This window comes from Doryrhamphus excisus, chromosome 2 (genome assembly GCF_030265055.1).
Source record: "Doryrhamphus excisus isolate RoL2022-K1 chromosome 2, RoL_Dexc_1.0, whole genome shotgun sequence".
Taxonomy (NCBI): Eukaryota; Metazoa; Chordata; class Actinopteri; order Syngnathiformes; family Syngnathidae; genus Doryrhamphus; species Doryrhamphus excisus.
Genome location: NC_080467.1, coordinates 16,672,037 through 16,694,587, shown reverse-complemented (window position 1 = coordinate 16,694,587; position 22,551 = coordinate 16,672,037). Strand labels below are relative to the sequence as shown.

At 41.9% G+C, this 22,551-nt stretch overlaps 1 protein-coding gene and 1 long non-coding RNA gene across 3 annotated transcripts in view; one reads left to right on the top strand and one right to left on the bottom strand.

The window, feature by feature from the left end:
• Positions 1 to 4,502, top strand: part of LOC131104816 (uncharacterized) — a 38,789-nt gene extending 34,287 nt beyond the window's left edge. The window contains exon 3 of the long non-coding RNA XR_009119829.1: positions 3,237 to 4,502. This is a non-coding gene — a long non-coding RNA (uncharacterized LOC131104816). The remainder of the gene's footprint in view (positions 1 to 3,236) is intronic.
• On the bottom strand, positions 904 to 22,137 carry man1b1a (mannosidase, alpha, class 1B, member 1a). 2 transcript variants are annotated; one of them, XM_058052342.1, is made up of 14 exons: positions 21,859 to 22,137; positions 20,362 to 20,500; positions 14,767 to 14,875; positions 14,344 to 14,528; positions 12,767 to 12,894; positions 12,582 to 12,679; positions 11,291 to 11,479; positions 8,753 to 8,901; positions 8,423 to 8,611; positions 7,916 to 8,106; positions 6,518 to 6,638; positions 6,218 to 6,412; positions 5,974 to 6,105; positions 904 to 1,313 (listed from the first exon to the last, which is right to left on the bottom strand). In XM_058052342.1, the coding sequence occupies exons 2-14, from the start codon at positions 20,464 to 20,466 to the stop codon at positions 1,104 to 1,106; spliced, it is 2,001 nt and encodes a 666-aa protein (XP_057908325.1). In that variant the 5' UTR covers positions 20,467 to 20,500; positions 21,859 to 22,137; the 3' UTR covers positions 904 to 1,103. The 2 variants fall into 2 exon arrangements, with proteins under 2 accessions (XP_057908325.1, XP_057908316.1); XM_058052333.1 differs by lacking the exon at positions 21,859 to 22,137 and adding an exon at positions 18,732 to 19,171 and having other exon boundaries at positions 20,362 to 20,478.
• Positions 22,138 to 22,551: the final 414 nt, after the last annotated feature.

The window sequence follows — 22,551 nt, the reverse complement described above, 5'->3', positions numbered from 1 at the left end:
TTAACCCATATATATTAATGTCAAGAAAAGGTAGAAAAAGTTATAGTTTTCAGCAACAGAACTTTAGTATAAAGTGAAATGAAAAAGCAGAACAGGTCCAGATCTTGGTTCACTGTACTTCTTGCCATTCTTTCCATGATCATATTATTATAACCGGGTCGAAACCGACCCTAACAATACAGCGGTCATAATTTCAACCAGACCATTTTAAAATGTAGTAAAAATTATTTTTTTGGTGTAATTTTGTTGAAATAGAGTTTCCTGACAAAGTCAAAAAGCCTTGATGCAATGAACAAAATGTTATGTGATTCTTTTTATGCATTAAAATGTAAAACGGGTCGGTGCCGACCCTAACACAAGAGGAGGGTTAAAAGGATGGGAAAACAGGCTGTAGAACAGGGGTGTCCAAAAAGTGGGCCAATAGGGTTGTTTTTTTTGTCATTTCTGAAAATAAAATTCAACAATACGACTTGAAAAAAATCGAATAACGTCAGCTGCCCTGGTATGTTCTTTATGCTACAAAAAACATCTGACCTTCGTGTTTGCCAACAAGGATTCTCCACCAGTCTGCTTGGGGATCAAATACATATTTCACTCAAATACAAATTAATTTAAAAGCTTTATTTCATTTTCCAGGATTTAATGTTGATATTCTGGTCATCTCAACATGAACCTACAAAAAATCTGGACGTTTCATGTGTTCATAAGGGGATGGACTTAAAAATGGATGAAGCAACATTATTGCCCCCCCCCACATATTGGCCTTCACATAGCTTTATTGACACCAAGACTCCCAATGAAACATCCTATTCTTTCACACCATTGGTATCGGTGTCACTAAGGTGACCGATACTTTAGCCCTAACGCCCCCAGTCCTATTTACAAAACTATTTATAGCAGAGACCAGCTCAGACCTTTTATTTATTTAAAAAAAAACAATCTCAAATGAATTCCTCCACGTGCAAAATCCACCAAAGTCCAGGAAGGCCAGCACAGACCTGCAGACCGCAGTCCAGTAGGGACGGTTTCTCAGAAACACATCTGACTGAGGAACGTCTTCAGCTTTAAAAAGGATCACTTTGCACACTTCCTGTATGGTGCGGTCACTTGGGTGGCGGGGGCCATATGGGGAGGGGGTGGGCCTCAGTGTTGAACACATATTTATCCAGACTGAGAAGGTCCTTTTCGTCAGAGAAGAGCAGGTAAAAGTACTTCAGTGTCTCACCCAGAAAGAAACTTTCCATCTTGTCCCTGGGCTCTGGGTTCTCACGGTCACGGACATTGTTGATAGACGTGTAGCCTCCGTCTGAGACCTGCACACAAAAGGTCGTAGGCATGGATTATTACGATCAGGATATCAGACTGGGGCATTCCCAGACCGGCTTGTGAGACGTAACCTAGGTGTCCTAGGGTCGCCCCAGGAAAACCTCACCAGTGAGGCATCCGGACTAGACGCCCGAGCCACATTGGTGCCTGAAGGCCTAACATCCAAGAGTTACTGCACTTGAACGCCTCATCACGTGTACAGCGCAAAAGAAAAGGACAAAGTTGTTCATTGTTCTGTGTGCTTTATATGAACATGTTTGACAAGTACGTTGGAAAAGTATGGTTCAGACGCCTTAATCAGGCCCAAAATTGTTATGACTATCATTCCCATAATCGGTGTATGGAATCTTCTGATTTAAACAATATATGAGCAGGTATTACACCAATAATCCGAGTATTAGTCACCATCCATTAACCAAAACACGCTAACTGGGGTGGACGCTAACCGAGGTTAGTACATCAGGACTGGTAGCAAAGCGGCTTTCCGTTGTGAAAACGGCACATAACCCGTTACCACAAACATGACATAGCTGCGATAGATTATCTGTAAATGTTACGTGCTAACAATGGATCTGCGCGATCGATCGAGGGATCCATCGTTAGTGCACAAATCGATCGATTTCTGCGCTCGCGATGGATATAACTGCCTTGCGCTGGAGACCGATGCTTTGACACTACGCTGACGCCGGACGAAGCTTTGATTTGACAACAAAAGGAACGTTGAAATAAAAGTATCTCATAAATACATGAGTTTGTGTTGGTTTGTGAAATAGATATTTGTTGATTTGTATTTGTTCGTTTTAGTGTCTCTAAAAATATATATTGCCTTCGAAAGCTAATAATAGAATACTTTCTTTAGGGTTCGGGAAATGTTTTGCTTTTATTTATTAGATTATCAATTTTATTTTAAAAAGGGAGATACAAGGTCACATCATACACAATGTTTAATCTGTTAGCATCTAAACAAACTACATACATCCATCCCTAGCGCAGTAATATACCATCAATCGTGAGCGCACAAATCGATGGATCCATCTCGGGCGCAGCGCTATCGATGGATGGCGCAGATCCATCGTTAGCGCGTAACATATATACTGTATATGTATATTTATATTTATAAATATTATGTATTTACTTTCAGACAGAGCTTTATCAGGTTTCTTATGTTTAATTTGCCTTTCTAATTTTAGAAATATCCAATATCAGTACCACATTGCACAACATATTTTTATTGTACACATTTATTTTGAATATATGAATATGAATGTGCATGCTACCTACACCATATATACACTTGCTCAAACAACACTTTTGCCATAATCTTGTTCTTGTCTTTAGTCTTAGTTAGTCTTTAGTTCGTTCACTGTAACACTGCATTTGAGAAAAAGAACATCGTACGAACGGCGGTCTAGTGGTTAGCGTGCAGACCTCACAGCTAGGAGACCAGGGTTCAATTCCACTATTATCTCTGTGTGGAGTTTGCATGTTCTTCCCGGGCATGCGTGGGTTTTCTCCGGGTACTCCGGTTTCCTCCCACATTCCAAAAACATGCTAGGTTAATTGGCCACTCCAAATTGTCCATAGGTATGAATGTGAGTGTGAATGGTTGTTTGTCTATATGTGCCCTGTGATTGGCTGGCGACCAGTCCAGGGTGTACCCCGCCTCACGCCCCATAGGCTCCAGCCCCCTGTGTGAGGAAAAGCGGTAGAAAATGAATGAATGAATGAATGAATGAATGAACATCGTACAAACAGTAAAATATGGTGGTGGTAGTGTGATGGACTGGGGCTGTTTGCTGCTTCAGGAACTGCAAACCATGAATTCTGCTGTCTACCAAAAAATCATGAAGGAGAATGTACGGACCATCTGTTGGTAACCTCAAGCTGAATGAACTTATGTTCTCCAGCAGGACAATGATCCAAAACACACCAGCAAGTCCACCTCTGAATGACTGAAGGAAAAACCAAATGAAGACTTTGGAGTGGCCGAGTCAAAGTCCTGACCTGAATCCTATTGAGATGCTGTGGCATGACCTTAAAAAGGCTTCATGCTGGAAAAGCCTCCAATGTGGCTGAATGACAACAATCCTCCACAGCACTGGAAGAGACTCATTGCAAGTTATCACAAACGCTTGATTGCAGTTGTTGCTGCTAAGGGTGGCCTAACCAGGCATTTATTTTTCAACACACGGCCGTGTAGATTTGGATTAGTTTTCTTGGTCTCCATTAATAATAACATTTCATTTAAAAACTGCATTTTGTGTTGAGTTGTGTTGTCATTGATGAATAATTAGATACGGAAGAATGAAGGCTGGTCCAATCATTTTTTTTCCATGACTGTACCCCCAACCCACCCCAAATATTCTGGTGCTCCTGCCACTTCCTCTGCTGCTCCTCTTCTCTCTCCTTTGCCATTTGCAACTTAAACTTTAATTGCTGATTCTCGGCTTGTAATCGGCGAATTTTTACAACACGCAAGCGAAAGGACAGGAAGTAGAACCTCACCATCACCACGTATCAAACGGACTACAGAGCGATCACAAAACCATGCAGCACCTGAAGTAGCATTCATGAAGTATTTTATTCATAATTACCTTCAGTTTCTGATTGTATTGTTCTAAATGAACTAGGGATGGGCACGATTAATTCATGATCCATAATTGATCATTAAGAATTTTGTCGATCATGTAATGTTTTTTTTTCAATTTTTCGAAAAATGGTTAAATAGAGTTCATGTAGTGTGTGACGAGAAAGCAATGTAATGAATTTCACCATGTGGTGGTAGTAAAATATCCCACCATCACACCCCCACCCATGGATTGCAATCCGACAGATTGGTGGAAGGTGAACGACACAAGGTTCCCCAGGCTGGCCGAGTTAGCCAGACAGTATCTCTGCATCCCCGCGACTTAGGTCCCATTAGAGAGGGGCTTTTCAGCTGCTGGACTGACAGTCACTTGGCTTCGTTCACGCCTCACCCTCGAGCATGTTAACATGCTAACATGCTTCATAATGCGTCATTGTTATGTGGGATCTCACTCTCTCAGTCGTGCCTTTTGGCAAAAAAAATTAAAAAAAAGGTCAGCTACGAGTCTACTTTGTTCTTTGATGAAATGACTATTAGTTCATAAATAATAATGAAGCGGTAGAAAATGAATGAATGATGTTTTATTTTTGTGATTAAAAGAGGCAAAATGTAGCCTATTTATTTTGTTTTAGGGAATTGCTTATTGGCAACAGTTGCACATTTAAATTGTAAATCGCAATGATTATTATTTATTCATTCATTCATTCATTTCTGATGCAAAAAATGTTTCTACCTTCTAGAACTCATGAATGATGCTACCAATGGACGATTTGGAGTCGCCAATTAACGTAGCATGTTTTTGGAATGAGGGAAGAAACCGGAGTACCCGGAAAAAAACCACACATGCACGGGGAGAACATGCAAACTCCACACAGAGATGGCCGAGGGTGGAATTGAAGATACTGAAATTCATTCATTCATTCATTTTCTACCGCTTTTTCTTCACAAGGGTCGTGGGGGGTGCTGGAGCCTATCCCAGCTGTCTTTTGGGCGAGTGGCAGGGTACACCCTGGACTGGTCGCCAGCCAATCACAGGGCATATATAGACAAACAACCATTCACACTCACATTCATAACTATGGACAATATGGAGTCGCCAATTAACCTAGCATGTTTTTGGAATGTGGGAGGAAACCGGAGTACCCGGAGAAAACCCACACATGCATGGGGAGAACATGCAAACTCCACACAGAGATGGCCAAGGGTGGAATTGAACCCTGGTCCTCCAAGCTGTGGTCCTCGATCGCCGTGCCACCCATTATTATTTATTCATTCATTCATTCATTTTCTACCGCTTTTTCCTCACGAGGGTCGCGGGGGGTGCTGGAGCCTATCCCAGCTGTCTTCGGGCGAGAGGCAGGGTACACCCTGGACTGGTCGCCAGCCAATCACAGGGCACATATAGACAAACAACCATTCACACTCACATTCATACCTATGGACAATTTGGAGTGGCCAATTAACCTAGCATGTTTTTGGAATGTGGGAGGAAACCGGAGTACCCGGAGAAAACCCACACATGCATGGGGAGAACATGCAAACTCCACACAGAGATGGCCAAGGGTGGAATTGAACCCTGGTCCTCCAAGCTGTGGTCCTCGATCGCCGTGCCACCCATTATTATTTATTATGATTTTTTATTCTGTCTAAAAGAGGCGGAATTGTATTTTGTTTGAGAAAATAATACTGTCACAGGCTTTTATTTTGTGAGGAGTTTCAGCCCGACGACTTGCGGTGTATTATTTAACAGTTGCACATTTAAACTGAGGCCTAAATTCTGCAAGAGGATTGTTGGATTAAAGGTTCTTCTTGAAATATTTTCTGTGGTATTTTTAATCATTTTTTTCCGATCAGACATTTCTTAATGATTAAATCGATAATTGATTGTTAATTCTCATGACTATCAATCAAAAAGCTTGTCGAAAACGCCCGTCCCAAAAAAGGGTCAATATCCTTGAATCATATCGGTAACCACAAATCGTGAATTGAGTCAAATAGTCATTAAAACATAATAATAATGAATATACTGCATAATGAAAAAACATGGTCATGCATATTACCTTGGTATATTTGTTGAAACTCTGCAGAATTTCCCATCCCCAGTCCCTGTACTTGGGGTCTTTTGTGAACCTGTACATGTAGAACAGACTTTCCACCGTTTCTGGTCTCAGCAGGTTATGCGTGTCTGCAGGCTGAGAGAGGAAAAACAACTACATGTCACAAAAGTTGCTGAAACGGATTTTAAAAAGCACCCGAATGGGCCGCTACTTGGATGTGAAATTGAAAACGTGCGGTATGCCTCACCTTGACAATAATATCATGTCCATCGGTGGCATGGAGGTTGAAGTGTGCAATCTCTGGGCTGAGCCCTGTCTCCATTTGTTTGTACATCTGGTGACAAGTCTCCATCAATGCTACCGCTAAATCCATGTGATCCCCTGGAAGATCATTGTGGACTCCTAGGGCCAAGGTTCCTGGCAGAAAGCACACCAAGTGGTCCTGAAAAACAGTATTGGACAAAAACAACATAGCTTTACCAAGTAGTCATTGTTTGCTAGTTAACATCAAATTGATACTGTATGTCATTTCAGTAAGTGTTTGTACCATTTTGGGACTGAAGCGGTTATGGGAGAGCTCTCCAACAAACGTTAATTTGTGGCCACCCGTCTGTCTCACAAGGTGTTTTTTAACTCCATCGATTGCTTCAATGTAGTCCTCCAACAACCTGGAAGAATCCAAACACACACGTATTCACATTGACATGACCATTGTTTTTCCAACGCTGCCTTAAATATTAACCTCATGAATAAAACCTATATCACCTATATCACAAAACTGAGATGCATTTTTTTTATTGGCCAGTAAAAGGCTGCACGAGTGGTTAGCACACAGGCCTCACAGCTAGGAGACCCGAGTTCAAGTGTGTATCCTATATATCTTTATATTTGTTATGTTATGTCATACAGTGGAACCTTGGTTAACGTCATTAAGGTCAGACTCTAACTGAAACATACTCTAACCCAGTACATTTTTCCCATAAGAAATAATATAAATAAAAATAATTAACTTCAGGGCGTGGTTAGCACGCAGGCCTCACAGCTGGGAGACCCCAGTTCAATTCCACCCTCGGCCATCTCTGTGTGGAGTTTGCATGTTCTCCCCGTGCATGCGTGGGTTTTCTCCGGGTACTCCGGTTTCCTCCCACATTCCAAAAACATGCTAGGTTAATTGGTGACTCCAAATTGTATTTTAAAGTAAAGTACAGTTAAAGTATTTTATTATACAAATTTTAATCTTCAATGTGTACAATCAAAGTGGCAGTAATACTCCGTCATATCTCATAATATTACGAATATTACTTCTCTATTACTTTATACTACTAAATTGCAACTCTTTTTTAATAGTGTGACTTTATTTTTGTACGACTGCAGCTGCACGGCGGACAAGTGCTTAAGTTCAAGACCCAAGTTCAATTCCACCCTCGGCCATCTCTGTGTGGAGTTTGTCCATAGGTATGAATGTGAGTGTGAATGGTTGTTTGTCTATATGTGCCCTGTGATTGGCTGGCGACCAGTCCAGGGTGTACCCCGCCTCTCACCTAAAGACAGCTGGGATAGGCTCCTACTTTGTAGGCTGCATGGTGGGGAGTGGTTAGCCCGCAGGCCTCACACCTAGGAGACCCGAGTTCAATTCCACCCCCGGCCATCGCTGTGTGGAGTTTGCATGTTCTGTGGTTTTTCATCCCACATTTCAAAAACATTAATTGGCGACTCCAAATTGTCCATAGGTATGAATGTGAGTGTGAATGGTTGTTTGTCTATATGTGCCCTGTGATTGGCTGGCCACCAGTCCAGGGTGTACCCCGCCTCTCACCTAAAGATAGCTGGGATAGGCTCCAGCACCCCCGCGACCCTTGTGAGGATAAGCGGTAGATAATGAATGAATGAATGAATATGAAAGTCAATAATATCTATGGCTTAGTCACCGAAATGTTTTACGTACTCATCTTCCGTCTTGCCTCCCTGGATCCATTGTTTGAGCAAGTATTCATAGTAGCTGTCCGCCCTAGCGCCAAGTGTGTAGATGCCTCTGTGGGAGAACTGGCCGCTGTTGGTGTTGATGAACATGGGTATCAGACCATCGTGTTTGCCAGGCAGCTTGTGGACCTTCTTCATCACCTCATCTACGACCTCCTGGAAGAGTTAAATAGAAGAAACAAGGTGTCATGGATGACCTGAGATAAATGCGCCTTGATCTGCATTTCAATCCGGCATTACAGTCAAGTTAGCCTGGCATGATACAGTTTTGTGTGGTATACCTTGGTGTAATAATAATAATAATAATAATAATAATCTTGGAAATGTAATGTTTCCATGTATTTGCTCATGTGCCACCAGGATAACATGGTTGGGAATCACTGGTTCACTGGACAGGAAGTGGGTTGCCTGTATTACTATTATATTTTCTGGTGACCCCATTTGACCCCCGCCTTGTATCCGAATTGCTAACCTTGTATACCGGGTCCTGTGTGAGGCGGCTCAGCTCTCTAAATTCCAGCTGAATGCTTGTGACCTCAGCCATGGAGCTGTCCGATGTCCATCTAGGCGGGTGCGCTGTTCCTTTCCCAATGTTGACGTCAGAGAACGGGATCTTTGAGGGTGTTTTGAAGGCAGGCATCAACCTGGACCCGAGATCTTTCTGTAAGCGTCGACATCAAACTGAATGACTTGATTGAAAGCTGACTTCCACAACATCAGCATCACAAGTCACCCTTTAACCCAAATGTATTGCTCATTTGTTTTCAAAGAGGAATGAGAAGCTGGTTGTGTGACGACTCACGGCTTTTTTGAGGAACAGCTGGTCTCCAGATAGGTGGTATGTGCTCAGCAGCCCCCCGAGGACGCGTATGGTTGTCTCAAAGAGATTCACGTCCACATTTTGGTTGAAGGAGAGCTCCTTCTCTACCCATTGCTTTGCCTCTGCAAATTCTGTGGCAATAAACACAATCAAGAGTGGATAGTTAAAGATTACGGCCGTACAGATGCACTTGACATTATTAAACCCTGTTGTAAATGACATTTAGTTTGTAACAAAAAATACAATTAAAGGATGTGGTGCAGTATTTACCATATTTTCCGGACTACAAATTGCTCTGAGTTATCACTGGCATCAGTATGCATCATGAAGAGGGGGGAAAATCATTAAGCCGCAGTGGACTATCAATTGCATTTCCTGGTATTTATGATTGAGTTGAGTGAGCTTTCTTTTCTTTTTTTTCTTTTTTACTGACGAGTGTCATTCCTAGACCTCTTCAGGCCTCAGGTACAGCAAGCCAAGAACTATCTACAGCAGGGGTCTCAAACTCAATTTACTTGGGGGCCACTGGAGCTCGGGTCTGGGTGAGACTGGGCCGCATCAGGTTTTTAAAAAAAAAAAAAAAAAAAAAAAAACCATTTATTAAAAACAAAAAAAAATTAAAAACTTCGCTTTGGTTCCAATTTTCTACACGAAAAGCTCTGATAAAACATTCCACTGTTCTCAAATATCTTAATTTTTATTTTTCTACACAAAATAAGATGAAAAATAAATAAACAAATCAAGAATAAAGAAAATCAATCAATCAGTAATAAACAAATAAATAATAATAATAATAAAACGGCAAATAATAAAAACTTAAGAAACCACATATAGTTGGTGGGTAGACAAATTATTTTTTTCAGATTAAAATGAACAAATTATTAGAGCATTATTAGAGCCCTGTAGACATGACAAAACACGACTATAGTCACATTTATACTCTTTTTATTGACATCATATTGCGCAACTGCAGGGTCTTGAGACACATGCTAACTCGCAAACTAGAGAGCTAGCGACCTAAACGGTAGCCTTCAAGTTATTTCCTTTAAACTTAAATAGCCAACTTACCACTTCCACACGGATAGGGAGGATAACTATTAACAGTTACTTAATCTTCAACATGAACATTAATTAAACGTAATAATTTTTTCTGGGTACATGATACCATACAGCATCCATATCAAACTTGCACCGGCCGCACTAACATTAAACTTTCATATCAAGGCGGGGGCCTCAAACTAGTGTCCTGCGGGCCACATTTGGCCCGCGGGCCGCGTGTTTGAGACCCCTGGTCTACAGTTGGCCTACCGGGCAGAGGTCGGTGTGGAGGATGCCACCCTCCACCTGCTATACCAAGCCCACTCGCAAAACAATATGTTCCTGGACTTTTCTACTGCCTTCAATACCATCATGCCCCTCGCACTATAAGAAAAGCTCCTCAGAATGCAAGTGGACCCCTGCCAGGCTGAAGGACATCACGTCTGACACTGTGGTCAGCAGCATTGGTGCTCCACAGGGGACCGTACTGTCCCCCCATCCTCTTCACTCTTTACACTGCGTAATTCTGTTACAACTCCAACCCGTATCATATCCAGAAGTTCGCAGACAACACTGCCATTATGGGATGTATTAGAGATGACAATGAGTAGTAGTACTGGAGCCTGGTGAGGGACAACAACCTGCCACAGAACACCACCAAAACTAAGGAGTTGGTCATCGACTTTACGAGGAGCAGAGGAGGTGGAGGTTGTTCAGAACTACAAATATCTTGGATTGGCGGATGGACAGCAAGCTGGACTGGTCGTCAACACGGGAAAACTGTATAAAAAAGCTCAGAGCTAGATGTACTTCCTGAAGAGACTGCAGGACGCTCCTTACCAGTCTGTGGTCGCCAGCATTCTTTTTCATGCTGTGGTGTGCTAGGGAGGCACCACAACGAAGGCGAGAGTGGAATGTGGCCCGTTAAGATTACCAGTTAATTACCTCAAAGCTCCCGCTCTGCTGAAATCAAAGCTATACTACATCTGACAGCCAACTCGGTAAACCACAAACTCAGTAACTACACTCTGCGACACCGCCTACTAATCAGCGGAGAGAGAGGCTGATCTAAGTCATTAATGGGTCTACAGAGTGCTATCAGTTAGCAAGCAGATGTGAATGTGAATGAAGGAACCAAAGCTGTAGTTTCTAAGTCAAATGTCGGAGTTCCAGTGAGGATGTTAAGCAAAGCCTTTGTACCGACAGTTAACGCAACGTTCTGTGTCGCTTGGTAATTGCAAAATAAACAGAACCTCTCAATACGACTGAAAAGGAAACATTTTGGGTAATCTTACACAGGCCTGCCTTAACTTAAACGTTTCCAGGAAACTTCACCCTTTTTCTCATTTCCCATGACTGAAAATTTGGTAATTTTATAAAATGGGTGGGAGCCCGCTTAGTTGTGTGGCGTTAGCTTTTTCTATCGTCAAATATGTGCATGGACTGAATTTGAGAAGTTGAGGAACAGTAGACATAACGCACCTTCTTTCAAACCCATGATCCACATGGTGTCCAAAGAATCAATGATGGTCAAGCCCAGTCCAAACCATTCGCCAAAAGACTTTGAGATGGGCTTAAGCTCATCATGACCCCAGGCGTAGTCCTTGTAGCCCTTCCATGCATGTCTGAAGGCATCACGCACAGCTTCCAGTCTATCCACCACAGTTTCAACTGAAACAGAAACCCACAAGCAATTAGAAATTGGAATAAGAAAAGTGTCATCATATCACCTTGCTGTGTCTTATAGATACAATGCAGAAAGTTGCAAGTTTATACAGTATTTTTTATTGTATACATACACTACATTTATGGATGTACCCTAAAACTATTGAGAATGAGAGAATATTTAGCGTGTTTTACTCCAGGGGTTTATAAGGGAAATAAAATCACTGGTGGATGAGGCTCCAGCATCAGGATGGTACTTTGCTGTCAACACAGTCTTGTGGTCATAATGAACCCATTTCAGGATGAACTAATTCTGTAATCAGTGCCACTCCTCTCTCTGCTGCATCATTGGTGGCCTGCAGGCCTTGGACGGTGGCTCGAGTTTGTGGATCTCGCAGAACATGTTTGACATTCTTGGTTGTGAGGATCCCACCAGCAAAGAAGACCCCAATGGTCTCCCGTGTTTGCTTCGTCACCAACTCGGAAAGACGGTCCAGGAGAGAAAAGTTCTTCTTTCTTCTTCTTCTTCTTCTTTTCAAGTCTCATGAATGCTTTTGAGGTCGGATGGCTTCGTTTCTTGACCATGGCCGCCTTGTCATCACAAGATACTCGTTCGTCGGACAATGCTAGGGCCACTCCGTGCTCTGCTCTTGTCATTGACCCAAGAAGTCAAGAAGTTGACCCAAGAAGTTCCATTTATCTCTGAATCGTTTGAAGGGCTTCTTCAGGACTACCTTGTGAATGTGATGTTCGCATGCAAGTCAAGAAGAGGTCTTCCAAGGGACTGTTCATGCCACTGTTGGACGCAGTCATATCAAATGAGAGACTAACCATTTTGTCACCAATCTGATACGTTTCCGGCCGCCTAAGGGCAGTAGCTGTCCCATCACTGGCAATAGGAATTCCAAGAATCTCCTCAAAGTTGGTCCCAGTAAGCGCAACAGCGATCCCCATCAATGCGCTTCTCGGTTCTTTCTACACATTTTGTTTATCAAGCTCAATCTCGCTATGTTTGTATTGTTGGGCAGGCTGTGTTGCAGGGACTGCACTGATAGAAACATTCAACAAGGTCATGTTCAGTACTGACCAACGACTGGGAAAGTATTACCTGGGACATCTGGTACCGGGGGTGCTGCTTGGTCCTTCTCATTAGCAGAGGGTGGGGGCTCAGTGACCTGATCGGCTTCAATCATTGCACCTCGCCAGCTGAATGACAAATAAACATGCATATGAGGAATCCAACTCTCCTAAATGTTCCAATGTATGGTAGAAAAAACGGAACAAACAACATACCTGACCATCTTTTTTGGTTTCTCCGCATCATCCCCCTCTTCGTCTTCTTCTTGTCTTGCCACAATGAGCGTGTCTGAAATATTCCCATTCTTCTGAAGGCTTGGTGGACCCCTCTTGTTTGGAAATATCTTTTTATGCAGATATATTCAACATAGATAACAGTTTTATTGACCACATTTGTATCAATCCAGACCTTAAACAAACAACTGAGGTAAAAGAGAATGCATTAGGTTCATACATCATTTTTATTCATTCATTCATTCATTCATTTTCTACCGCTTATCCTCAGGAGGGCTGCGGGGTGCTGGAGCCTATCCCAGCAGTCTTTGGGCGAGAGGCGGGGTACACCCTGGACTGGTCGCCAGCCAATCACAGGGCACATATAGACAAACAACCATTCACACTCACATTCATATCTATGGACAATTTGGAGTTGCCAATTAATGTTTTTTAAACGTGGGAGGAAAAACCACAGAACATGCAAACTCCACACAGTGATGGCCGGGGGTGGAATTGAACTCGGGTCTCCTAGCTGTGAGGCCTGCGCGCTAACCACTCCCCACCATGCAGCCTACAAAGTAAAATGCTTATTCCAAATATTTAGTTGTGAGCATTTCTTTCTGATATGCTTTTTAACGGGAAGGTTACGCTGAATTGAGTTGGGATCAGAAGCCATTAACAAATGTTCCACTTATCTGCTTTAAAAAAATCCTGTATTGTGTTAAGAGAAAATGTTTCCCCCTGAGTAGAGTAGTGTGTTATGTCTCAAAGGACGTACATTCTATTTGCTACAGAAAATGACACTATATCTCGCATCCTGTTGTTTATTATAAGGAGCACTAAATCTAGTGGAAGGATGTATCCCCCATTTAGACTTTATCGCTATCACATATACACATTGCTGAATTGAAGGACATGTCTCCAGTTCTGTGAGGAGAATCGGTTGTTACTAACTATTTCATAAGGGGGCCGACACAAAACACCCAATGGAAGGAAAGAAGGAGATATAATACAAAGCAAAATATGTAACTGAGGAGGAAATGCTAGGGGCTTCTTCGGGGTTTGGTTCACAACAGTTGACTTCCTCCAGTGCATTGGCCTTATATTGTTTTGTATTCATTCCAATAGTAACATTACATTGTTAAACTTAGTTTTTTGGTGTCACTGCATTATTTCATTATTGCATTGTATGTCCCACCTCATCTTTGTTCATGAACTGATTAAGTCTGCTCGGATGAGCAGCAAAACGTCTTCTAAAACGCACTTCTCCTCCACATTGAGGAGCCAGGTGAGGTGGGGAGGCGTTCAAATGGATGGTGGTTGGGAAGGCGCTTCTCTTCACCATGGAAATGATTTAGCATTCATCCACTGTTGTATTCCGTGCAATTCCAATTACAATAGGTTTTTTTATGTTTTGGCAGCTTCATTGTCATGGAGAGCTCCTTTGAGCTCCTTCTGCGTATTGTCCCGTAATTAGCCATGGCAATATGTTTCATTCTTTGTACAATAGACAAGTATTCTTGTATTTGTACTAGGAAGTTGGGTTCTTTCAGTTCTAGAACACAATGTGGTCTCACCTTCTGAAATACTGGGTAGTTGGGTCCTTTCAGGTCTGGAACAGAATCTGAACCAAGATTTGGTCTCACCACCGGAGCTGGTGCTTTGTCCTCCTCATTTGGCCCAAACATGGACTTTACACCAGGAAATGCAGGCTTCAAAACATCATCACTCATCCCCAGCCAGTCTTCCTTGTTTGGAAACTCTAAAAACATACAGACACTTCCTAGATATGTGAAATGAAAAATGTGCAGTGATGTCATAGTTTTTGAGTAACACAAAGTAAACGTAACAAAATATAACAAAACGTGTATATTGGCAGCAAATATCACAGCAGGCATCACTATATCAGCATGTATCACTGATATCGCTCCACCGCCACTGCAAATTTTTTAAATTACCGACTGTCAATCATGTGGAAAAGGCATCATGGCAACACTTACCTCTTCTTTGCATGGATGCATTGGAAAAAGACAGCAGTCCCAAAATGAGCAGCAGAGCAAGAAGAACGAGAATGAGGCTTCGCTGGAGCCGAGACAGCTGCTTCCATTTCTGTTGGCACATAACAGAGGTTAGCAGAAGGAAAATGACTTCCCATCCTCCTCCCCCTGCATCCACTATCACGGGTTGCAAATAAAATGCAAAAGCAGATGTTTCTCTCGGGAGGGAAAGCCCACAGGAAGGCTACCTTGTCTCTTATTGGCTCTGATTAACACTTTTGCAACAACATGAAACTATTGAGCCATTGCCTGTGATGAAAGCCACTGCTTACAACATACCTTTCTTTTCCCAAGGGGTGTCTTTATTATTATTATTAGTAGTAGTAGGTTCATCCCCTGTACCAATCAAAGTAGTTGACTTGGTTGATTTAATCAGCTCAAGACAAAGGTTAGAAAAGTCCAGTTTTTACCCGACTTCCTGACGTCAACTGGGTTAGGCTCCTGTATACCCGCCACCATAATGAGGACAAGCGGAACATATTGAAAATGATTGAAATTATTTATTTACAACATCTACTGTAAAGGGCTGCACGGTGTACGAGTGGTTAGCGTGCAGACCTCACAGCTAGGAGACCAGGGTTCAATTCCACCCTTGGCCATCACTGTGTGGAGTTTGCATGTTCTCCCCGTGCATGCGTGGGTTTTCTCCGGGTACTCCGGTTTCCTCCCACATCCCCAAAACATGCTAGGTTAATTGGCGACTCCAAATTGTCCATAGGTATGAATGTGAGTGTGAATGGTTGTTTGTCTATATGTGCCCTGTGATTGGCTGGCGACCAGTCCAGGGTGTACCCTGCCTCTCACCCAAAAGACAGCTGGGATAGGCTCCAGCACCCCCCACGACCCTTGTGAAGAAAAGTGGTAGAAAATGAATTAATGAATCTACTTTAAAGTAACTTTGCCATCAATGAACCTGGCCACCTTTAGAAGTGAGTGGGGATCATTGAGGGTTGGGCGATATGGACCTTATCTTGTATGATGGACCTTAGCTTGTATGATGATATTTTGGGGATGTATCACGATATCATTAAATTCAGCAGAGTCCTGTATAAAAAGCTACAGATCTTAACCTATATACGTAAATACACTTGTCTCAAATTGTGAAGCACTTTTCTTGATTTATTGGTCATAAACTGCAATGCAGTAAGCGCATTTAGTGTCTACAAAACTAGGTGTTGTGTATTTTTGACTGGGTACGTGTCATGTCTCACGCTTCAATGACACACTCTCCGTACTCATTCATTCATTTTCTACCGATTATCCTCATGAGGGTCACAGGGGAGGGGTGCTGGAGCCTATCCCAGCTGTCTTTGGGCGAGAGATGGATTACTCTGGACTGGTCGCCCTTACTCAACTTTGCATATTATGGTCTTTTGCTCCACATTTTTTACCCACAAAGAGTGTGCACTTTATGGGATAGTGAATAAAATGTCTGTGAATTAAATACGAAAATCCTTACATTTATTGATGCAATACATCAATGGACAATTTTGCCCAGTGATTCAGAAATGGATGTACCATGGCTAACTATTCTAATGGGATTTCAGCCTCTGCACACATTGCTGATCTTCAACAAACTATAATCACCACTGCAATTCCAAGTGCATATGTATAAATATGACATGTCTTATGTCTTAATTTGCCTATCCAGATGACATGGGACAAACGGTTAACGGTGAAGGCCGGAAGTGTGTGCAGTGAGTGTAGAGAATGATGAGCTGGTTGCAGGAATAAACGTGTTTCTTGTCTTTCTTCACGCATAACCTGAACGCCGTCATTGTAAAACGCTTCTTACATTAAAGCGGTAAAACACAACACAGTGAAAATAAACTCATCCAGCCCGCGTACTAAACACCTAACCACTATAGCATGCTAAACTAAGCCATTCACACTCAAGTATATTTTAGTTGCCAATGTGCCAACACCATACGCCGCTGCGTGCAGTCATCAACTCAGCGTGTTTCCGTTTATCACTAGTATAAGCCATTTTTACCTAAAAATTAGCTAAAATGACCTAGAAATGTCATCCAATACTTCTCTACAAGAGAGGAGAAATATGATCTCAGGGAAGAAGTACATTTGAAACACTTATATGCTAGGACTACGTTAAAAAGCCATAGCATTTCAGTATGTGGAATCAAACTATGGAATGGATTGAGTAAGGACCTCAAACAATGCACAACGATGAGCCAATTCAAGAAACAATACAAGCAGTTGATGTTTGCTAAATACAAGGATGAAGAGTCTTGAACCAGTCATGATGTGCTATATATATATATATATATCACTATATTGACACTTACTATGGTACACATTATGTCATTGGATGGTCATATCACCTCGTACTTTGGTACGAGGTGCATTATTAAAAAAAACAAGAAAAAAAAATTAAACTGTATTATGGAAAGCAGGAAGTGAACAAATGTAACAGTTACTGATTGTAAAAGTACCAGATGGAGGGGTAGGATTTAATAAGCTTTGCTTCTTCCTACTCCTTTTGGACATGTGGAACTGGGAACTGATTATGGGATGCACTCAATTGTAATCTGATGCATGTTCAAATGAAATAAAACCATTACCAGTTTCTTATGAATGGAGGAATTTATATCGGTATATAATAATTATTGCCCCATCCTAGTACCATCGTGTCTGTTCGTCAGTCTTCATCAACCTCCTGCTCCTACTCAAACCAAATCCCAGCCGAGGACTTCATGACATAGCTGAAAGTTACAGAAACGTCTTCCATCCATGTGGCTTCAGTGTTTACCATTCACATTTAAATTGAGTTTAAACTATTCATCATTTTCAAGATATTGTATTATACTAGTAGTTCAATTAATTACTTATTGAAAGGGATAAGTCAGGCGAGGGACTAAAAAAGTACACCAAGTGTACTGTAAGTTACTAGGATACTACTAAGTTACTCGGATGACTGGGACATCCCATCTCATTAATATGGGAATTTTACAGATGATATCTGAAATTATTGTGAAATATATGCCCTGACTCACCTTGGTGTACTTTTTCTACCACATCCTAAACCTGGCATTTGGACAGAACTTAAGTAAGGGCAAAGTCCTATTTGCTATGTGAGAGGCAAACACAAGCCACAGGATAATGGGACACAACCCACAGGGGTGCCAACTTAGATTGAGGTTTCTTGTTTTAATAAAAACAAATAAACGAGCAGCATGTACTTGCAGACTGCACATCAAAGAAGAAATGTAAAATAACATGAGGAAAGATCTTAAATTGTTCTCTGTCATAAATGATCACAGAATGAATTCTGGAAGACTGACCGACATTACACTAGGGCCCTATGAAAGATTTTTTCTCTCCCAAATTCTTTTGTTAATTTTTTTCTTTTCACACTTCACACAGCAAAGAGTGTGTACTTTTTGATGTTTGTGATGAGATTCTGCCATGATTGAGCGGTCCGCAGCAAAAATGCTTCCTCAAACAAACGTTCCTCCTCCTCACAATGACAATGTTATGTAAATTTAACATTAGATTCTGTTTTTTATTGGCCATTCATTCATTCATTCTCTACCACTTATTCTAACGGGGGTGCTGGAGCCTATCCCAGCTGTCTTCGGGCGAGAGGCGGGGTACACCATGGACTGGTCGCCAGCCAATCACAGGGCACATATAGACAAACAACCATTCACACTCACATTGTGTAATACTTTGTTTTTATATTCAGTATAGTTACTTCAGACCCCATTCACTGTGCAATATCTGATCAACCTCCACGTGCAATATTAAGGTTCTAAATGCAATATATTAAGTTCTATGTGAAGTATTTCTAAAATACCTCATATCTGCAGTACGGGGGCTCCGCAGGGAACGGTCCTGGCTCCGTTCCTTTTCACCCTCTACACAGCAGACTTCTCCTACAACACACCAACCTGCCACCTGCAGAAGTTCTCTGACGACTCTGCAATTGTTGGCCTCATCACAGATGGGGACGACTTGGAGTACAGAGGACTGACACAGGACTTCGTGGACTGGTGCCAGCGGAACTGCCTCCAGATCAACACGGGGAAAACCAGAGAGCTGGTGGTGGATTTCCGCAGGCGCATCCACTCTCCTCCAACACCAGTAAACATTCAGGGAATGGACATTGAGATGGTGACATCTTACAAGTACCTGGGTGTTCATCTCAACAATAGACTGGACTGGACTCATCACACAGAAGCACTTTGCAGGAAGGGCATGAGCAGACTCTATCTGCTCAGGAGACTGAGGTCTTTTGGAGTGCAAGGGGCACTCCTCAAGACGTTCTATGACTCTGTTGTGGCTTCAGCCATTTTCCAGGGAGTGGTCTGCTGGGGCAGCAGCATCTCGGCTGCGGATAGGAAGAGACTGGATAAGATCATCAGGAAGGCCAGCTCTGCACTGGGTTGCCCCCTTGACCCAGTGGAGGTGGTGGGAGAGAGGAGGATGTTGGCTAAGCTATCATCCATGTTGGAGAACAACTCCCACCCCCTGCAGGACACCTTGACAGCACTTGAAAGCTCCTTCAGCGATAGACTGCTTCACCCCAAGTGTGTGAAGGAGCGATATCGCAGGTCTTTTCTTCCTGCAGCTGTCAGGCTGTACAACCAGCACTGCTCCCAATAGACTTCTACACTGCTATGTACATCTGTGTAATACTTTGCTTTTTACATTCAGTATAGTTACTCCAGACCCCCATTCACTGTGCAATATCTGATCAACCTCCATGTGCAATATTAAGGCTCTAAATGCAATATATTAAGTTCTATGTGAAGTATTTCTATAATGCCTCATATTAACTCACTAGCAAGATCTCAGTGTATAGACTGGTCATATATATCATCTCGTCTCATATTATCTACATACTGTATTGTATATAACTCTGGGAAAAACTGTTGATTTTTGTTAATACTTGAGTCGTTTATATTGTTTATTTTTCTATATTGTGTATTTTGTACTGCTTAACTGATTCTGTACTCTTGCTGCTGTGCAATACAAATTTCCCCACTGAGGGACGAATAAAGGCATATCTTAATCTTAATCTTAATCTTAATCTCTTAATTAACGCACTAGCAAGATCTCATAGTGTATAGACTGGTCATATATTTCATCTCGTTTCATATTATCTGCATACTGTATTTGTATATAACTTTGGGTTGATTTTGTTAATACTTGGGTTGTTTATATTGTTTATTTTTTTATATTGTGTATTTTGTAATGCTTAACTGATTCTGTACTTCCCCACTGAGGGACAAATAAAGGCATATCTTATCTTATCTTATTCATACCTATGGACAATTTGGGGTCGACAATTAACCTAGCATGTTTTTGGAATGTGGGAGGAAACCGGAGTACCCGCAGAAAACCCACGCATGCACGGGGAGAACATGCAAACTCCACACAGAGATGGCCGAGGGTGGAATTGGGTCTCCTGGCTGTGACGCCTGCATGCTTTTTATGGCCAATTCCGAGAAATCATAGGGCGCTAGTACACATGCAGACATTAAACCGGCACCTTAACCACTTGTGTGGATTACTCACCCTCCAGCAGGACTGTTTGCGGTGCTTGCCGTTGTTGTAAATGTGACAGTTTTGGTCGTTGAGGGTCAGAGAAATGAAGTCTTTCGTGGCTGATTGATACATCATTTCATTGACGACAGGTAGATGATGGTGGTGGACACTGCATTTAAAAACACAAAAATAAACTTTTAACCCCTGGCCGCACAAGGTTGATGTTCTATGAGCATAGCAATATGATGAAGGCAGCAGAAAAAAAATATGGTTGTTTTGTGGTAGTGGAAACAGTCATAGCCCTTTAAATGCTAAAGCGCAAAATTACGACTGGCAACATTGCTGAATTTAACAAGACATAGAGACTGTGTGTATGTAGTTACTATTTTACACCAGGAAAAGGGGGGTCAGCTGTATGGCAAGATGGAAAAAATCTGTTCAGGTTCTAACTTTTTTTTTCGGGTGCTGCAAACATCAGACGCCGGGCACACTCCGGTCAATACAATAATACATAGAACAAGTTTTTGTACTTACTCAATGTATGAAATCAAAAGTGTGTCATTTTGGTGTGTCTCCTGACTATTGTATAATCTGGACGTTTGAACTCACTGGGTCTCTTTATTCATCACAGACAATCACGCTGCACAAATACAGCCTTATACTTGAACTCTGAACTCCGGTGCATCACTTTTTAGATGTCAGCAATAAACCCAAAAAACAACAATAACAAATTCCTACTGTTGTGTGCAAGAATTGGCGGTGTCTTTAATGTCCCTTTTCAGCTGCCGTAGCATGAACAGTGGAGTTGCCCTGTGCTTGAACATTGTTCAAGCACATGTGATGAAGCAATAAATAAGAAAACACAGAAATCTACAAGACTGTAGGTTAACATGGCTATTATTTACAAGAACTTCCTGTATACACGGTTGTTTATTTGTGAACATCTGCCAGTTTCCGTAGCCACCATGAGTGGCTCTTAGCCGCGACGGCCTTAGCGTCAAAGTAGCCGTGTACCAATAACGTGGATTTTAGCTAGCTCGTATTAACTCGTTTTCTCACGTTATAATGCACAGAAAATGGAAATAAATACCTGTTCATGTTTCACATTAGGATTGTGCATGATGGGCAAAATTTTAAAAAAAGTGCAGTTCCCCTTTAAATGTTGCCAAGTTCACGGTACAAATCCCGGACTTGCAATTTTAAATGTGTTTCTTCATATTGAAATAGTATACAAATATAGCATGTAATGTCACGGAGACCCAAATGACACCAAATAGGAATGACCCATAATGCTGCGTAGTGCCACATCAATGTCGTTATTGTGAGCCATCATATGATCAGGTGGCACGTTTTTTGCTCCATATTTGGTGGTAGTAATACTTCAATCTGAAGCGCTTCGAAATAATGGACATGATACTTCTACGACATCTCAGTGTTTTCGCCTCCGCCCACACATATTTCAAATAAACGCCAAGCACAAACACCTTACAAGTCAAATAAAAGTGGAAAGTACAGGTGCCTCCTCACCTTTTCGCCTGGTTCAGTCCTTACATCAATGTTGTTCTCCACACGGCTAACCAGCTGTTAGCTTGCTATAGCTAGCGAGCCAGGAGCATTCAACGCTGTGGACGATGTCTCAATGAATAAATATGCCCATAGCGCCAACATAAGGCATCCACTATTTTAAAGCGCAACCTAAACCTTATTTGAGAGCTAGTAAAAAATACAACACAACACAAAAGCGCTACAGAAGAGTCAGGAGAGGGGGCGTCACGCGTCATGTGACATGTCACGTGTACATTTTCTTCTTCGAACCGTCAGGCGGGGTAGTATGTGTGCGCTTCGCCTCCTATGGGCGGGAAATACAGCGTATCTGTAATGTAACTATAATGATCCCGATATCATTTAGCAGTTTTTTTATCAGCTCATTCTCCTTTAATTTAAAAACAGTTTCCGCCACTGAAATAAAAAAGATACAAAGTCGGAATTATCTAGTAAGGTCATAATTATGAGCGAAAAAGGCGACATATGAACTAGAGACTGCGCATGTGCAAAGTGCCATGTGACCAAGGCGCCGCTGAAGAAGGCAGAAACTGCGCATGTGCTATGTGACCAAGGCAGAAACTCTAGTTTGTATAACGCAATTGGGATTTTTTTAATGTCATAATCTTGTAATTACTCAATTACTTCAATAAAAATGACATTTAATGACATGTGTCT

Coding starts and splice junctions, on each gene's coding strand:
- man1b1a (XM_058052333.1), bottom strand. CDS start 18,932: ATGTTTACTGGTGTTGGAGGAGAGTGGATGCGCCTGCGGAAATCCACC. Junction 6,106..6,217: donor GACATGATATTATTGTCAAG/GTGAGGCATACC, acceptor TTCCTCTCTCAG/CCTGCAGACACGCATAACCT. Junction 1,314..5,973: donor GTTTCAACAAATATACCAAG/GTAATATGCATG, acceptor TTTTGTGTGCAG/GTCTCAGACGGAGGCTACAC.